The sequence below is a fragment of the Trematomus bernacchii genome, unplaced genomic scaffold (genome assembly GCF_902827165.1).
Source record: "Trematomus bernacchii unplaced genomic scaffold, fTreBer1.1, whole genome shotgun sequence".
Taxonomy (NCBI): Eukaryota; Metazoa; Chordata; class Actinopteri; order Perciformes; family Nototheniidae; genus Trematomus; species Trematomus bernacchii.
The window spans coordinates 16382399-16394918 of record NW_022987739.1 but is presented as its reverse complement, the minus strand read 5'-3'; the positions used below and the strand labels follow the sequence as shown (position 1 = coordinate 16394918).

The 12520-nt window shown below is 38.7% G+C and overlaps 2 protein-coding genes across 2 annotated transcripts in view; both read left to right on the top strand.

The window, feature by feature from the left end:
• LOC117496090 (collagen alpha-1(XXIV) chain) overlaps positions 1 to 6786 on the top strand; it is an 85038-nt gene extending 78252 nt beyond the window's left edge. The window contains exons 49-60 of the mRNA XM_034147778.1: positions 39 to 146; positions 1410 to 1463; positions 1545 to 1607; positions 1865 to 1918; positions 2114 to 2149; positions 3101 to 3136; positions 3348 to 3374; positions 3914 to 3979; positions 4125 to 4293; positions 4419 to 4528; positions 5052 to 5288; positions 5405 to 6786. Of these exons, the coding sequence (XP_034003669.1) occupies positions 39 to 146; positions 1410 to 1463; positions 1545 to 1607; positions 1865 to 1918; positions 2114 to 2149; positions 3101 to 3136; positions 3348 to 3374; positions 3914 to 3979; positions 4125 to 4293; positions 4419 to 4528; positions 5052 to 5288; positions 5405 to 5551 (1107 nt within the window). The 3' untranslated portion in view covers positions 5552 to 6786. The remainder of the gene's footprint in view (positions 1 to 38; positions 147 to 1409; positions 1464 to 1544; positions 1608 to 1864; positions 1919 to 2113; positions 2150 to 3100; positions 3137 to 3347; positions 3375 to 3913; positions 3980 to 4124; positions 4294 to 4418; positions 4529 to 5051; positions 5289 to 5404) is intronic.
• Positions 6787 to 7550: 764 nt separating this feature from the next.
• znhit6 (zinc finger HIT-type containing 6) overlaps positions 7551 to 12520 on the top strand; it is a 31750-nt gene continuing 26780 nt past the window's right edge. Inside the window, exons 1-4 of the mRNA XM_034147365.1 lie at positions 7551 to 7731; positions 8137 to 8202; positions 10925 to 11031; positions 11568 to 11653. Coding sequence (XP_034003256.1) covers positions 7616 to 7731; positions 8137 to 8202; positions 10925 to 11031; positions 11568 to 11653 — 375 coding nt within the window. The 5' untranslated portion in view covers positions 7551 to 7615. The remainder of the gene's footprint in view (positions 7732 to 8136; positions 8203 to 10924; positions 11032 to 11567; positions 11654 to 12520) is intronic.

The following is a 12520-nucleotide window of genomic DNA, read 5'->3' as shown; positions in this document are numbered from 1 at the left end:
TAAACTATTTTTTTAATTCCTGCTCTTCGTTGGTTCAGGGAGAACTTGGACTGCTGGGGGACCGGGGAGCAGCGGGAATCAAAGGCATGGAGGGGTCTTCAGGGGACCAGGGCAGGACAGGTGACCTAGGACCCAAAGGACAACCAGTGAGTATATACAAGCATTACGCATTTAAGCGAAAAAAACAACCTAAAATAGCTTGGTATAGTGTAATAAATATTGTGGCAAGTTTTTTTTAAAAGGCTCACAATTGAGGTTTAGATTTATAATGAGCATTTACATACAGTATGCATAATTAACTAAACTGTCATTAAGCAACATTTAAATATTCCAGTAGAAGTTAACTACGGTATTTACACTAAAACTGTGAAAAATTATCCTTTCGGTGTGAATGTCTTATGTGAAACCTGTTCCTCGTTCTACCCGTGTTATCAGATTGACACGTTTCACTTTTAATGTTTCACAAAACAGCAGGTCTTTCACAAGGGTTACTACATTCCTTGTGTTAAATTGATACCATCCCTTGGGTTTTATAAGCTTATATACTCTACGTTCTAGCTCTCTAAATATAGCTTCAGGGGGTTAGGTTGCCTTTGTGCGTGACTCTTTTCCACCGAGTGCAGAAACAACTTATCCGGGTGAGACCAGGAATGGAAACATTCCGAGTGGTGAGCCCAACTTATGTAAGATCCTCACCCTCCAGAGACCTGAAAGAGAGGTGCTCCACTTTTGTTATGTAACTCCTCAAAAATGAAGAGAAAAGAAACAACATTGGATCCCCTGCCCTCCCCACCCTCAATAGATTTCTCCGTTGATGCTCGTGAAACAGAGAGCAGACTCAGTCCCTTGGGTCCGATCGCTTTACACTCTTCACTGAATAGAGTTTCTCGATGAAGTTGCTGGCCCGAAAGCAGTGCTGTCGAGGATATGGATGACTGACTGTACAAACATAGTGTCTGCCACCCTGGACCTCAGACAGTGCTCATACACAGAATAGGGTACAGACATCAAACCCCACAGAGGGGTGTGTGTTAGTGGGCTGAGGCTACTGTAGTATCAGACATAAACCCTTGTGTGTGTGCCCCAGTCCTTTGGAGCAGTAGGTGAATGGCTCAAAACTGCTGTTCAGAATGTTCAATTATAGTACAAGTTTAGTAGAAGTTTAGTAAAAATGTAGACAATATGAGATTTATAGAAGTATTCAAAGACAATGACATTGTTCATTAACAGTATTTTTACTAACGTATTGAGTTTAAAATGTTCATAATATATTACAGGTAAACACTGCAAGTCATGGCAAGGGAATTTTGCACATACTGTGATTATGGTACAAAACGCATACACAATGACTGTGTGTAGAAGGCAAAGCTCCTCTGTTGCTATGATATAATTGTCTTTTCTGCTTGCAGGGGGAATCTGGAGATCTGGGATTGGTTGGTCTACAGGGCTTTCCAGGGCCAATGGTAAGAATGTTATCATATACAACATGATAAAACATAACGTTTATAAGATGACAATTTCACCGCAATTCACCTCCCCAACAGGGGCCGCATGGGGATCTGGGATTCAGAGGCTTCCCTGGCCCCAAAGGCCCAATGGGCACTGTGGTAAGTTTTGATATAAAAATAAAAAGTGCTTTCTCTACCACTTGGGTTAAAACCGCTGTAATGGGAAAGAAAAATAATACAAGAATCTAAAATACACCTTCAGATCTCTTTAACTTCTCTGTACACAAACGTTCTGTTGCGATCACTTAGGACACCCCGTAGTCTTGTGGCAAACGATACATTGCAAACACTTTTACAAGCAGTCTCATGGTTGTGAATGTATCAATTGAGATTCTCAACCCTCTTGTTTGTGTCAGGGATTCACTGGACCCGTCGGCCCTGAAGGAATGATCGGCCCAATGGGAAAACCTGTACGTTTCGTGTTGCATGTTTTTGTGTGTGTGTTGCAAGGCAATGGTCAGCAAATTCAGTAAAAACTGAGAATGATTTTGAAACTATAGAAGTCAGAGATGTTTTGCCATGTGCTTATTCAAGTTTATAAGAACAGTTTTGGACACAATGCTACTGAGTAAATGTTAATGTCGTTACGTATATTTCTTCCGTAGGGGCCAAGGGGTCCAAAAGGAAACGGTGGCGAAATGGTAAGATCTGTTTCAGACCATAACCAAACCAAAAAAAGTCTGTCGGACTGATTATATGATAATGGTTTTCAATGTGTGATTATACAGTATGCTTATATTCCGTGTAATTACATCATGATTGTACTTTGAGTCACTGGGCCGGTTATCATGACGCATTTTCGCAGCAGATTGTGGGTGTATAAAATACCAACTGTACATGACAAAGGCTGTGTTTTAAGATGCATAAAAGCTAGCTGGGGTTCATCTGTTGTTGTGTTTATGTGACTGACCTTAAGTGACTGCAGATCTGTATTCTTAGGTCAAAATAAAAGTAGCTGTGTTCAGTCTCGCTGTGGGGCCTTAGAAAACTCTCAGACCCTCTTGTGTAAACACTGTTGAGGAAATGCCTTGTCAAAATATTAGCATGGCTAACCACAGTGCAATCCACATATTCACTCCTATATCCCTGTTCCCACTCTGTAATGTAAACTGTAGTAAGATCTTCGGTTTAGCCTAAATCCCTCTGAAATGTACACTATCACACAGAAACAGACTGTGGACACAATGGCCCCTTCATTCTAGCCTTTTCTCAAAAACTGATGATGTTGCACATGTTCATGCTCTCACATTTATGGATATGAATTACCAGAAACCGCCTGTTTCATAAAATGCCCCCACCATTACTAATTGAAAATTGCACCAATGCATTTTGGAGGAGGTACTATTTTTTTCATTCTGGATAGACACATGTTCAAAGGAGAAAATGAATCATCATTCCCAGAAGTTAATTAGGTCCCATTCTGCTCTGTGTGTTTGCACTTTCAACATCCGATACAAATACATTTTAAAGCTCTCACATGCTAATGTGGTATAAATGCAAGGTGTTTTCACAGGTCAACAGAGCCAACAGGATAAACTGAATACATTATTATTACATCATGTTAACACTCATTTTCTTTCTCACATTCTCAGGGGCCACAAGGACCACAGGGAAGTCCAGGACCAAGTGTAAGTTAACCTTACTACCACTTTTCAGCTTTCTACGACAGTTCACATACTCTATATATGTCTAATTATAAAGCACTAAGGTTCATCTCGTGGTACATTATCTCTTACATTATGTAAAAGACATGTTTTAACAGAATGTGATCTGACACCAACCACATTGGGCTCAGTTGTCACTGTGTCACTCATCTTGTCTTCTTTCTTCCTACCTTAGGGACCCCCTGGGACTCCTGGTCCAACAGTAAGTGCTGTATGTCACTCATGTAGACAGGTAGTTAGGATCAGCTAGAAGGCTGGATACTTGTTTTTAATTTCATGTGAAAGACATAAGGTTTGGACCATAGAGTTGCAGGGAAAATCGTCCAGCTCTTACGGAGTGATTTAAAAATATCAATGATATAATGATGATGGCAGTCATCAATGCTTAGCCTTTTCTGGTCCTGATAAAAATCCTCTTCACGTTTCCTATCCGTCAGAATTTCTGGATTACAAAGCTTTCTGCTATCTGAATGACCTTTTCCTGTTGGAACAATTCCCCAGAAAAACAACACAAGAACCGAGAAAAACAACTACACCAGATATCTTTCTTTTTGTTTATACACCTTACTGTATGTGATATCCGTAGTGTTTATGCTGGGAAGAATGTGTTATTCTTCCCCCTACTTAAGAAAGGAATGTCAGGGACTTTTTGATGCAAGACTTATTTTACTACGTTGCTGTGGTATTAGGGTGTATTCTTATTCTATTCAACTTTTATAACTGTTGACTTTGAATCCACAGAGGCAGATGTATGTCGACTCAGCAATCTACGGTCTATCTGAGTCAAATGCTGCCCTGGGGACAGAGGTAAGGCACTAATACGCTCGGGCAGTTGAGGGGGTGAATGGCTGGATTCCTTATTGCGAGGACATACCAATTACTTTTTGTTGGTATTGCAAGTGTAATATTGATCTTTGGAGTCTCAAACGCTGTCTTTTCCGTTCTCTACCAGAGTTACCAGAACACAGAGATGAGCCTTCCAGAGCAGAATACAGAGATCCTTAAGACTTTACACTACCTTAGCAGCGTGATTGAGAGCATCAAAACGCCTCTGGGCACGAGGGAGAACCCGGCTCGTGTCTGTAAAGATCTGATCGAGTGTGATCACAAGCTGAAAGATGGTGAGTCTCATCTACCTGATACTGAGGGGATGGATGAGAGGATTTTAGGCATATGCGTTTTTTATTAATAAAATTCCTGTCTTGCTTTTCCTGTCTCCGTCTGTCCTCTCTTCGCCAACTGTTAGGTTGGTTCTGGATTGATCCAAACCTGGGCTGTACCTCTGATGCCTTCAAGGTCTTCTGCAACTTTACCGCAGGAGGGCAGACCTGTGTACATCCAGTGGCTTCTGATAAGGTAACATTAAAGTGGAACAAAGATGAACATGAATATGTCAAGGTACTAGATAAAACAAAGGACCATTTTAATGCTTAGTGTAAACCGTCCCCATCCATGTCAGTTGATTGTTTGAACTTCAATTAAGTGTTTTCTCGTCTACTTCCTTAATGCACATTTTGAATTTCAATTACATCATCTCGTCTGCAGTGTTCTGACTAGAAAAATGAAATGACTGCTATACCTCTTTTTACCTCAAAGAAACACTATTATTGGTTGTATAAAAGTAATCTTAACATGCCTTAATTCACATTTAGTTTTTCTAATTTTCTTGACATTCAGTTAAAATGTGCGATTAATTTGGATGGAAACCTAGCACCAATACACAACAATGGGATTAATTCAGATTAATTTAGTAACTTAACTGCAAAAACCCTTGGCTCGTCCTTAAGCTTGACTTTGTTGGATGTTGTGTCCAACTTTTCAAACTGAATTTTAAATTATAAAGGCAGACTGAGCACACTGTTTCTGCTCTCAACCACAGATGGTGTTTGGGGTAGGGAAAGTCCAAATGAAGTTCCTCCACTTACTGAGCACTGAAGCCAGTCACAGCATCATGCTCCACTGCCTGAACGACCCTCCCTACGGCACCACCGGCAGCCTCAGCTCCACCGGACCCTCACAACGAGAAAACGGCACCCTACGGTTTCAGGGCTGGAACAAACAGATGTTTGAGAAAGACACACTACTTGAACCACATGTGCTGCAAGACGAGTGCAAGGTAATGATCATGACAGAGAAATGTTTTTGCAATATTATGAAATACTTATTAAAATATATTCTATCAAATGTAAGATTAATCACTTTGTATTGTCTCCTCTACGCATCCTTCTTCAGATCCAAGATGGCAGCTGGCACCAGTCACGTTTCTTCTTCCATTCTCAGGACAGTCGTCAGCTTCCGATTGTGAGCATACAGGAATTTCCCACATCACAGCCCACTAGTCAGCGACGTATAGAAATCGGTCCGGTCTGCTTCCTTTGAACCCTGTAACAAATTACATGAACTATTAAAATGCAAGGCTGTTGCAAAAGCTGCCTACCAAAGAGCAAGTGTCTCTGACAGTGTTGTAATCCACTATGCGAGCAACAACTGCCCCATGTACAATCAAAAGCACGCTTACATGGAAGAACTCAATCTCTCCGGAACATCCGGGCCAAGAAGGCCAAAGGAGAGGTGTATACCAATATTTATCATAAATTGTATGTACAAAAGTATGTTTTTCATTGATAATTAGTCAAACGGTGCTTAGGTTGGCTGTACAGACATCACTCCCTGATCACAGGCCAGGGTCTCACTTAGCAGCAGCCTATTCTAACCTCAAAAATCACACCCCCCCCTCACGCCCAAGCGCACCCAGACATCCACAACAGAGGCCTAACCCGAAGGAGCGTGCCAGGCCTCTACATAGGAGCACTGTCTATCCACAGTTTTTCTATGAGTGCAATAGCATGTGCATAATGTGTGACTGCTTGATATTTCACTTTCCGATCAAAGGCTACATGTATATGATACATTGATTTAACTTCCTTCGGTCCTGCCCAGTATGACCCGTACATCTTGACAGATGGTGCTCTACCTCTACTTGGTCAATTGCTTTCTAGATAGTTGCTAATATCAAATTAGTGTTTTTTTTGCCTTTGTGTTGTATGTACCGGTTACATCAAGATTTGTTTTTTTGTCTAAGTACTTATGTTCATTTGGTCATTTCTAATTTATGAACCATTTTTTTATACACTACATTTTATTGTAGCCTTTCCTTTTAAGTGGTAGGTTCTTCAGGGGAAACCTATCATTGGTGCTGCAAAACAGAATGTTTCATCAGTGAGTTTTACATTTCCTGTGTATATATGGACAGCATACTGTATGTTTATTTATATCCTTTTTTGTTTGTGTTCACATTACTGTACCACAGTAAGTTATACTCTCAGAGAACTATTTGGTCCATCACAACTCAGTCTAAAAAAGTATTTATGTGTTAACGGTGTGTTTGTGTGTTCACGCCTGTGACTGTATGTTTATCATACTGTCATTTTGGTTTAGTCAGTGGTGGTTGGTTAGGTTCACTGGCAGCTACATAGAGCCAGTCAGATTACACAAAAACCCATTCATCATATTAAGTTATGTTACCTTGAACAAAGTGTAATTATATAAAGTTTGTGCAGGATAAAGGTGGATGCAAATGTGTAAATAATAAATATGTTGTCAAACAAATAAATGGAGCATTTTTATCCACAAATGGTTTTGTAGTGTTTTTGAAATGCTTGGACTTGTAAAATATCCTCAAATGCTCTTGAATTTTAGATAAGTGTATTTTATTTTATATTATTTATATTGGGGAAAGATGATCAACACAATGTTATGTTAATTGTACATTTTATATACTTACATGCCTCTTATGGCAATCCCTTTAGCATAGGTTTTCTATCTGAACTGCAACATATCTAGATGCACGTAACTCAGTGAAACCGCTGATCAGATGTGGTTTGTGCAAATAATTTCTCTCACACTTGCACATTCCTTAAAGAAATACAGATATAAATCTGCAATGACTCCAACCCCAATAAACTCATCCTGTATATGCATACAGTATTTGAGGTGAGGAACTAAACTTGGAAAAAACACCAAGTATTGTTGAAATCATAAACACTTGCAGTTACATGGTGGTCATAAAAAAACATTCCGCAGCTGCAGTAATAGCATTTGTTGTTATTTTCCTACAAGATTGTTTACTTACTATTAGCAAAACAAGACAATACATTTCAATGTTGTCTGAGGAAACTTTTTGCAAATGTGTTCCAATAGCACTTGCATTATACTGTATTTGGACAGATGTTCTTCGCATCAGCTCAGTGTTATTTTAGCTGATAGTGTGTTTACTTTGACGCCACTGAATGAAGGTGTAGTTCTCCCCCACTAACACCGGGAGGCGCCACTGAGCTGGTCTCTAACCGGAACTCCCCTCCACGTGCTGCCGCTGGCCTCCGGCGGAAGACAGTTTGTTTTGAAGCCGCGGAGCTGTGTCCAACGTGCGGCTACACTTCTCTCATGTGCTCTGTAAAAGTCCCAGCAACAGACATAATGTCAACCATGGACAGCCAGGTGGAAAACAGCGACAAAGAAGAAGAGCTGAAAGCGAGCAAAAGAAAGATATCTCTCTGCAAGTAAGTGCTTTAACAGACAGGAAGTCATTATAAAACTCCAAACTTCAGCTAGCACACAGCTTCATGATGGTTTTAATGTGTGTTCGTTCTCACCATTGTATAAATTATACGTATATGAATAGGAGCATATAAATAACAATAAAGCACGCTTAATAGCCGTATGTGCTAGTTAGCTAACGTTAGTAACAACGTTAGCACACTCCTCTTGTTCTAGGAGTTATTTCGCCCTCACTCTAATGACTGACTGTCATTACTTCCGCTGATGTTTGTATGTTTTTCTGTTATGCTGGTTTCCTTAAAGGTAGGTTGTTATTTTCTCTTTGTTGCCTGTGTTTTTTGTTACAATTCACCTGTAAAACTGCCCGCACATGTGTGTGCCCCTGCTGACATGTTGTCTGTCTGCAGATGTGGAGTGTGTGGATCAGAGGAGGCGAAGTACAGATGTCCTGCCTGCCTGGCCCACTCCTGCAGGTGAGATCGCTGTTCAAGGAAATGCAGTTGTTTTACTGACAAATTAACACATGAGGTGACACACAACAACACAATTACTACTTAATGTGTTTTTGTCTTTTTTTATACATGTGAGAGGGTGGAAATGTTGCACATTTAGTCAAAGTCAGCTCTTTAGAATTGAATTAGCTTATTACCCCCCTTTTTTAATGTGACAGGACTTAATCCATAGGGTCTGATTCATAGACACTTGTTTGAATTCCCTTAAGTGTCATTTTGCCCTTAGTTATTGGTGATACTGATAACCCTATAAGGATAGAACAAATAACAACATTTGGTCCATTCTTAGAAAATCCATTGAACCAATTACTTTAGTGTCAATAGTTGACCGATATTATTTATACGTCATTATTACTTAGCAATAGTATACTGCACTTAGTTTTTTTTTTTTTTGTATATCCAGATAACATGTAAGCATGTTTCTATATCTTAAAGTATAATATTTTCAATTATTTATACATACATACATTTGATCTTATTAAACTGTGTTTATGTATGCACCATGTACACCAAGGCAAATTCCTACTTGGCAATAAACCTGTTTCTGATTCTGATTATATTTCATGAAGCATAAAAGCTTAGTCTTTTGTGTGAGATATCTCTAATGAAAACTCAAAAAAGGTTCTGCTTTTTCTGATTTAAAAAAAACTAAAACCTCTGAAGTATGATTCAAATAAATAGTTACAAAAAATGTCTTTTGTCTTTGCTTGCATCAACATATTACTTGTTTCTGTTCTTACTGACAGGACTTTACTGTTCCATGTCCAGCAACAACATGCTGCAGATAATGGCGATCGTCCATGGCCTAATACTTAAATTCTGTGGATGCTGAAGCTTTTACGACTTCACCTTTCAGTCCTTAATGGCAGATTGAAGGTCATGGCACCAGGGGATGTACTTCCCCTGTCTCCCATGGCTGCATGTTGTTTCAGGCATCATTCAGCATTCCTTTGATATAGTTTCTGAGTTTACCGTATTTGTCTGTCACTGGCCAAATACCTGTCTTCAAAAAAAAATGGGTATTTCCATGCCTGGTATTTTTTTAGTTGGATCTTTCAGAAAGCAAATAACAGCCCCTTTTATAATTATTTTGGCTTCAGTGATGTTTGAAAATTCCGCTCCGTCAAAAAGTGCCGAATTGCTGGGTTGGAATATTTATTAAGGTCATTAACTGAAGTAACAAAGGAACCAGGGAGTGATATCAAAAACCAAACCAAACCGTTTTTTCTAAAACAAATGTTAGCTTTCTAAATGTCCATGTGGTGAGTTATGTGTAGGTGTCCTTTTTTAGTGATTAATGTTTTTAATTCAGTGTTTGTTTGATTAGTATTCTAAGCTGTTTATTATAGAAGCTTTCTGATTGAAATGTTTAGCCTAACCAACACTATAGCGTTAGGTTAACGAAGAAAAAAAACCGACTGTTATGTGTTTTACTCTTTTTATGGTTAATCTTATGGACTTTATGAGTATGTTACTAGATTCGTGTTAATAACTTAACCCTCCTGTTATCCTTGGGGTCAATTTGACCCTATTCAATGTTTAACGTATCTAAAAAAATGGTTCACATTATTTGTTTTGCTTAGTACTTCATGACTTTTCCTAATTTAGTGAGGACTAATGGGTAAACATAAAATGAACATGATAAATGTCCTGTACGCACTTTGTACGCATCGGTGTTCCTTGGGGTCAATTTGACCCCAGGCTGTTTTAGTAGTATAAAACATATAAAATGTCAATATTTTACACATATTTGTGTTGATTGTGTAGGATGATATTGAGGTGACTATTACATGCAAATGTATCATTGTAATAAAAAAACTACCCTCTGCTTTAGTTATTGGTCCTTTAACAACATCAAAAAGATCTTACTTTAACATTTTATTTCAGTCAGTGAGATTTTATGGTGATTTATATATTTGTCGATAGTCACATAATAGGAATTCTGGATGTATAAAGGGGTCTGTGGGGGGGGAGGTTGGGGTAATGTTTTATTTAAATGGTTATTTAGGTAGTTGACTAAGATACCTAAAGCACCAGAGTTGGTTAAAATGTGGAATATGATCATTGTCTTGAGTTTAAACTACTGGGGTCAAATTGACCCCAGAGGATAAAGGGTGTAAAGTAAATCTGAGGATAACAGGAGGGTTAAACTGGAATCACTATGATATGATGTATTGTAGTCTGATCCTGCTGTCACACTGTCAGATTTGCTTTTAGTAAAACTTGGTGAGGGCTAAAGCGTGTCAGTTGGTATTAGTAAGTGGAGCCAAAATGCTGCCAGCTTCCTCTGGTGCTGTGTTTATGTCTGGGTCAGCAGTTGATCCATGTTGTCCACAAATGTCTGAATCAAGGAAACATCATCTTGTTTTCCCTCGGTCTTTCTCCTAGCACCCAGATATGAAAAACCTTTCTGGAATGATGATAACCTCTTTAGCTTATCTAGTGTTTGTCCATGTGCAGCGCTGGTTATTTGCTTTAGGCAGGGGTTTATATTTGTCCATCTCAGTTCCGCAGACCATCAGTCCTTAGATAACATTTGCATGTTATCTTCCATCCTTCTCTGTCCAGTGTTCTTACTGCTGTTCTTCGAGCACTGTCTAGACAAGCTGAAATGAAGCCAAACCAAATTCCTGTAAACAATTGAGGCATTGTCTAACACATTTTGTTTCTGTACATTTCCCAGGTTGCTGTGCGTGAAGAAACATAAGCAAGATTCGGGATGCAATGGAATTCGAAATAAATCTGCCTTTGTGACCCTCTCACATTTTGATGAAATGACACTTCTAAATGGTGAGCATCTTCTGTACTCTCTACCGTGACAGAAAAAAACGTTTTAGCTTGACTGTCGAATTGAAGCATGTAAACACCATATCCTGTTTATGAGATACCTGAATATGCTAGTTGGTGTACTCCTGGCCTGCTGTTGCATGTATACCTTATAATACCTTATTTATATTTTCTGTTACTCATCTTCCAGTTCTGGTTTGTTTTTGTAAACATCACAATGTTTGATGCAGTGATATTTTAACCCTATTTCTCTTTTCTAATGTAAACATATCCTGAATATGATTAACACCGGGATACGCCTTATTACTGGATTACACAAAAACACTTATTGAAGAGCAATCATCACTTCAAGTAAAATGTACCAGAAAATTGTGAAGAATATTATTTTTGTCATTGTTGGCAGCAGATATGTGTTTCTTTAAGCATAAGAAAAAATTATAACTGGTACAGATTGTATTAATGTTTCGTGTTACAAACACAAATGCTTATTTTTTACTTGGGTATTGGTGTTTACCTTTTGTCCCCTACCTGCTCTCTAGACTACAGACTCCTGGAGGACACAGGACGCTTTGCAGACGGTGCCACCAGAGACAAGCTCATCCAGACTCCTCGCTCCACTTTAAAAGTATGTTGTATTTTGAACTGTACCTCTAAGGTTACCTCAGGAGTTTGCTCGGCCCACATATTGTTTATTTTGTGCAAACGGTTGCAACTTTGTCTTAGTTTCACACTATTCCACGGATCAACAGGTAAAAGAAACGTACCAAAAAAGCCATAAAATGCAACAGCAGACTGCAACCGTGTTAAAATTGCTGTAAATAATGTTTTAATATACTTAACAAGTTAGCTTTGCACCCACCTCTCTTGTTAGCTGTAGGAATACAGTAGAAAGCAGTGATCGTGGTCAATAAGGAAGTGTCCAAACTATTGTTTTTCACTACCAAAAACAGTTTGTTTTCATCATCTATCCAAAGCTATCAGTTGGTTTGTCTAATTAAAAAATAAACCTCAAACAGGTTGAAGATTGTTTTGTACCAAACGAAAATAAGCTGCATGTGTGAACAAACCATTCCCACATTATTAGGTAGTTGTTTTATCTCTTTCAAGTCATAACATTTATGAAGTTAATTGTTTTGGTATTTAGGAACTAAGAGCAGATGGTCCTCTCTTTATTGTTGTCTCTCGTGCTCATATGTTAGCCTTGCAAAAAGGAAACACTTAATATTTGCTAAGCCAAGATCATTCTCCTGAGTGCTGAAAATCCATCTCAGCACCATATCATAGCTAAAATAGTAATTACTCCAATACAGGGTATGATTTAAAAGCTTATAGCATTTCAGAAACTGAATATGTTTCACACAAAGCAAGGAGAGGACTATATATTTATGTAAAACATGTTTCTGATAAAAATCACAGGGATAAAATAATAGGAATCTGACTGAAAACAATTTGACCAAAACTGAAGCAGGAAACGCATTCTTTGCCGTAAGTC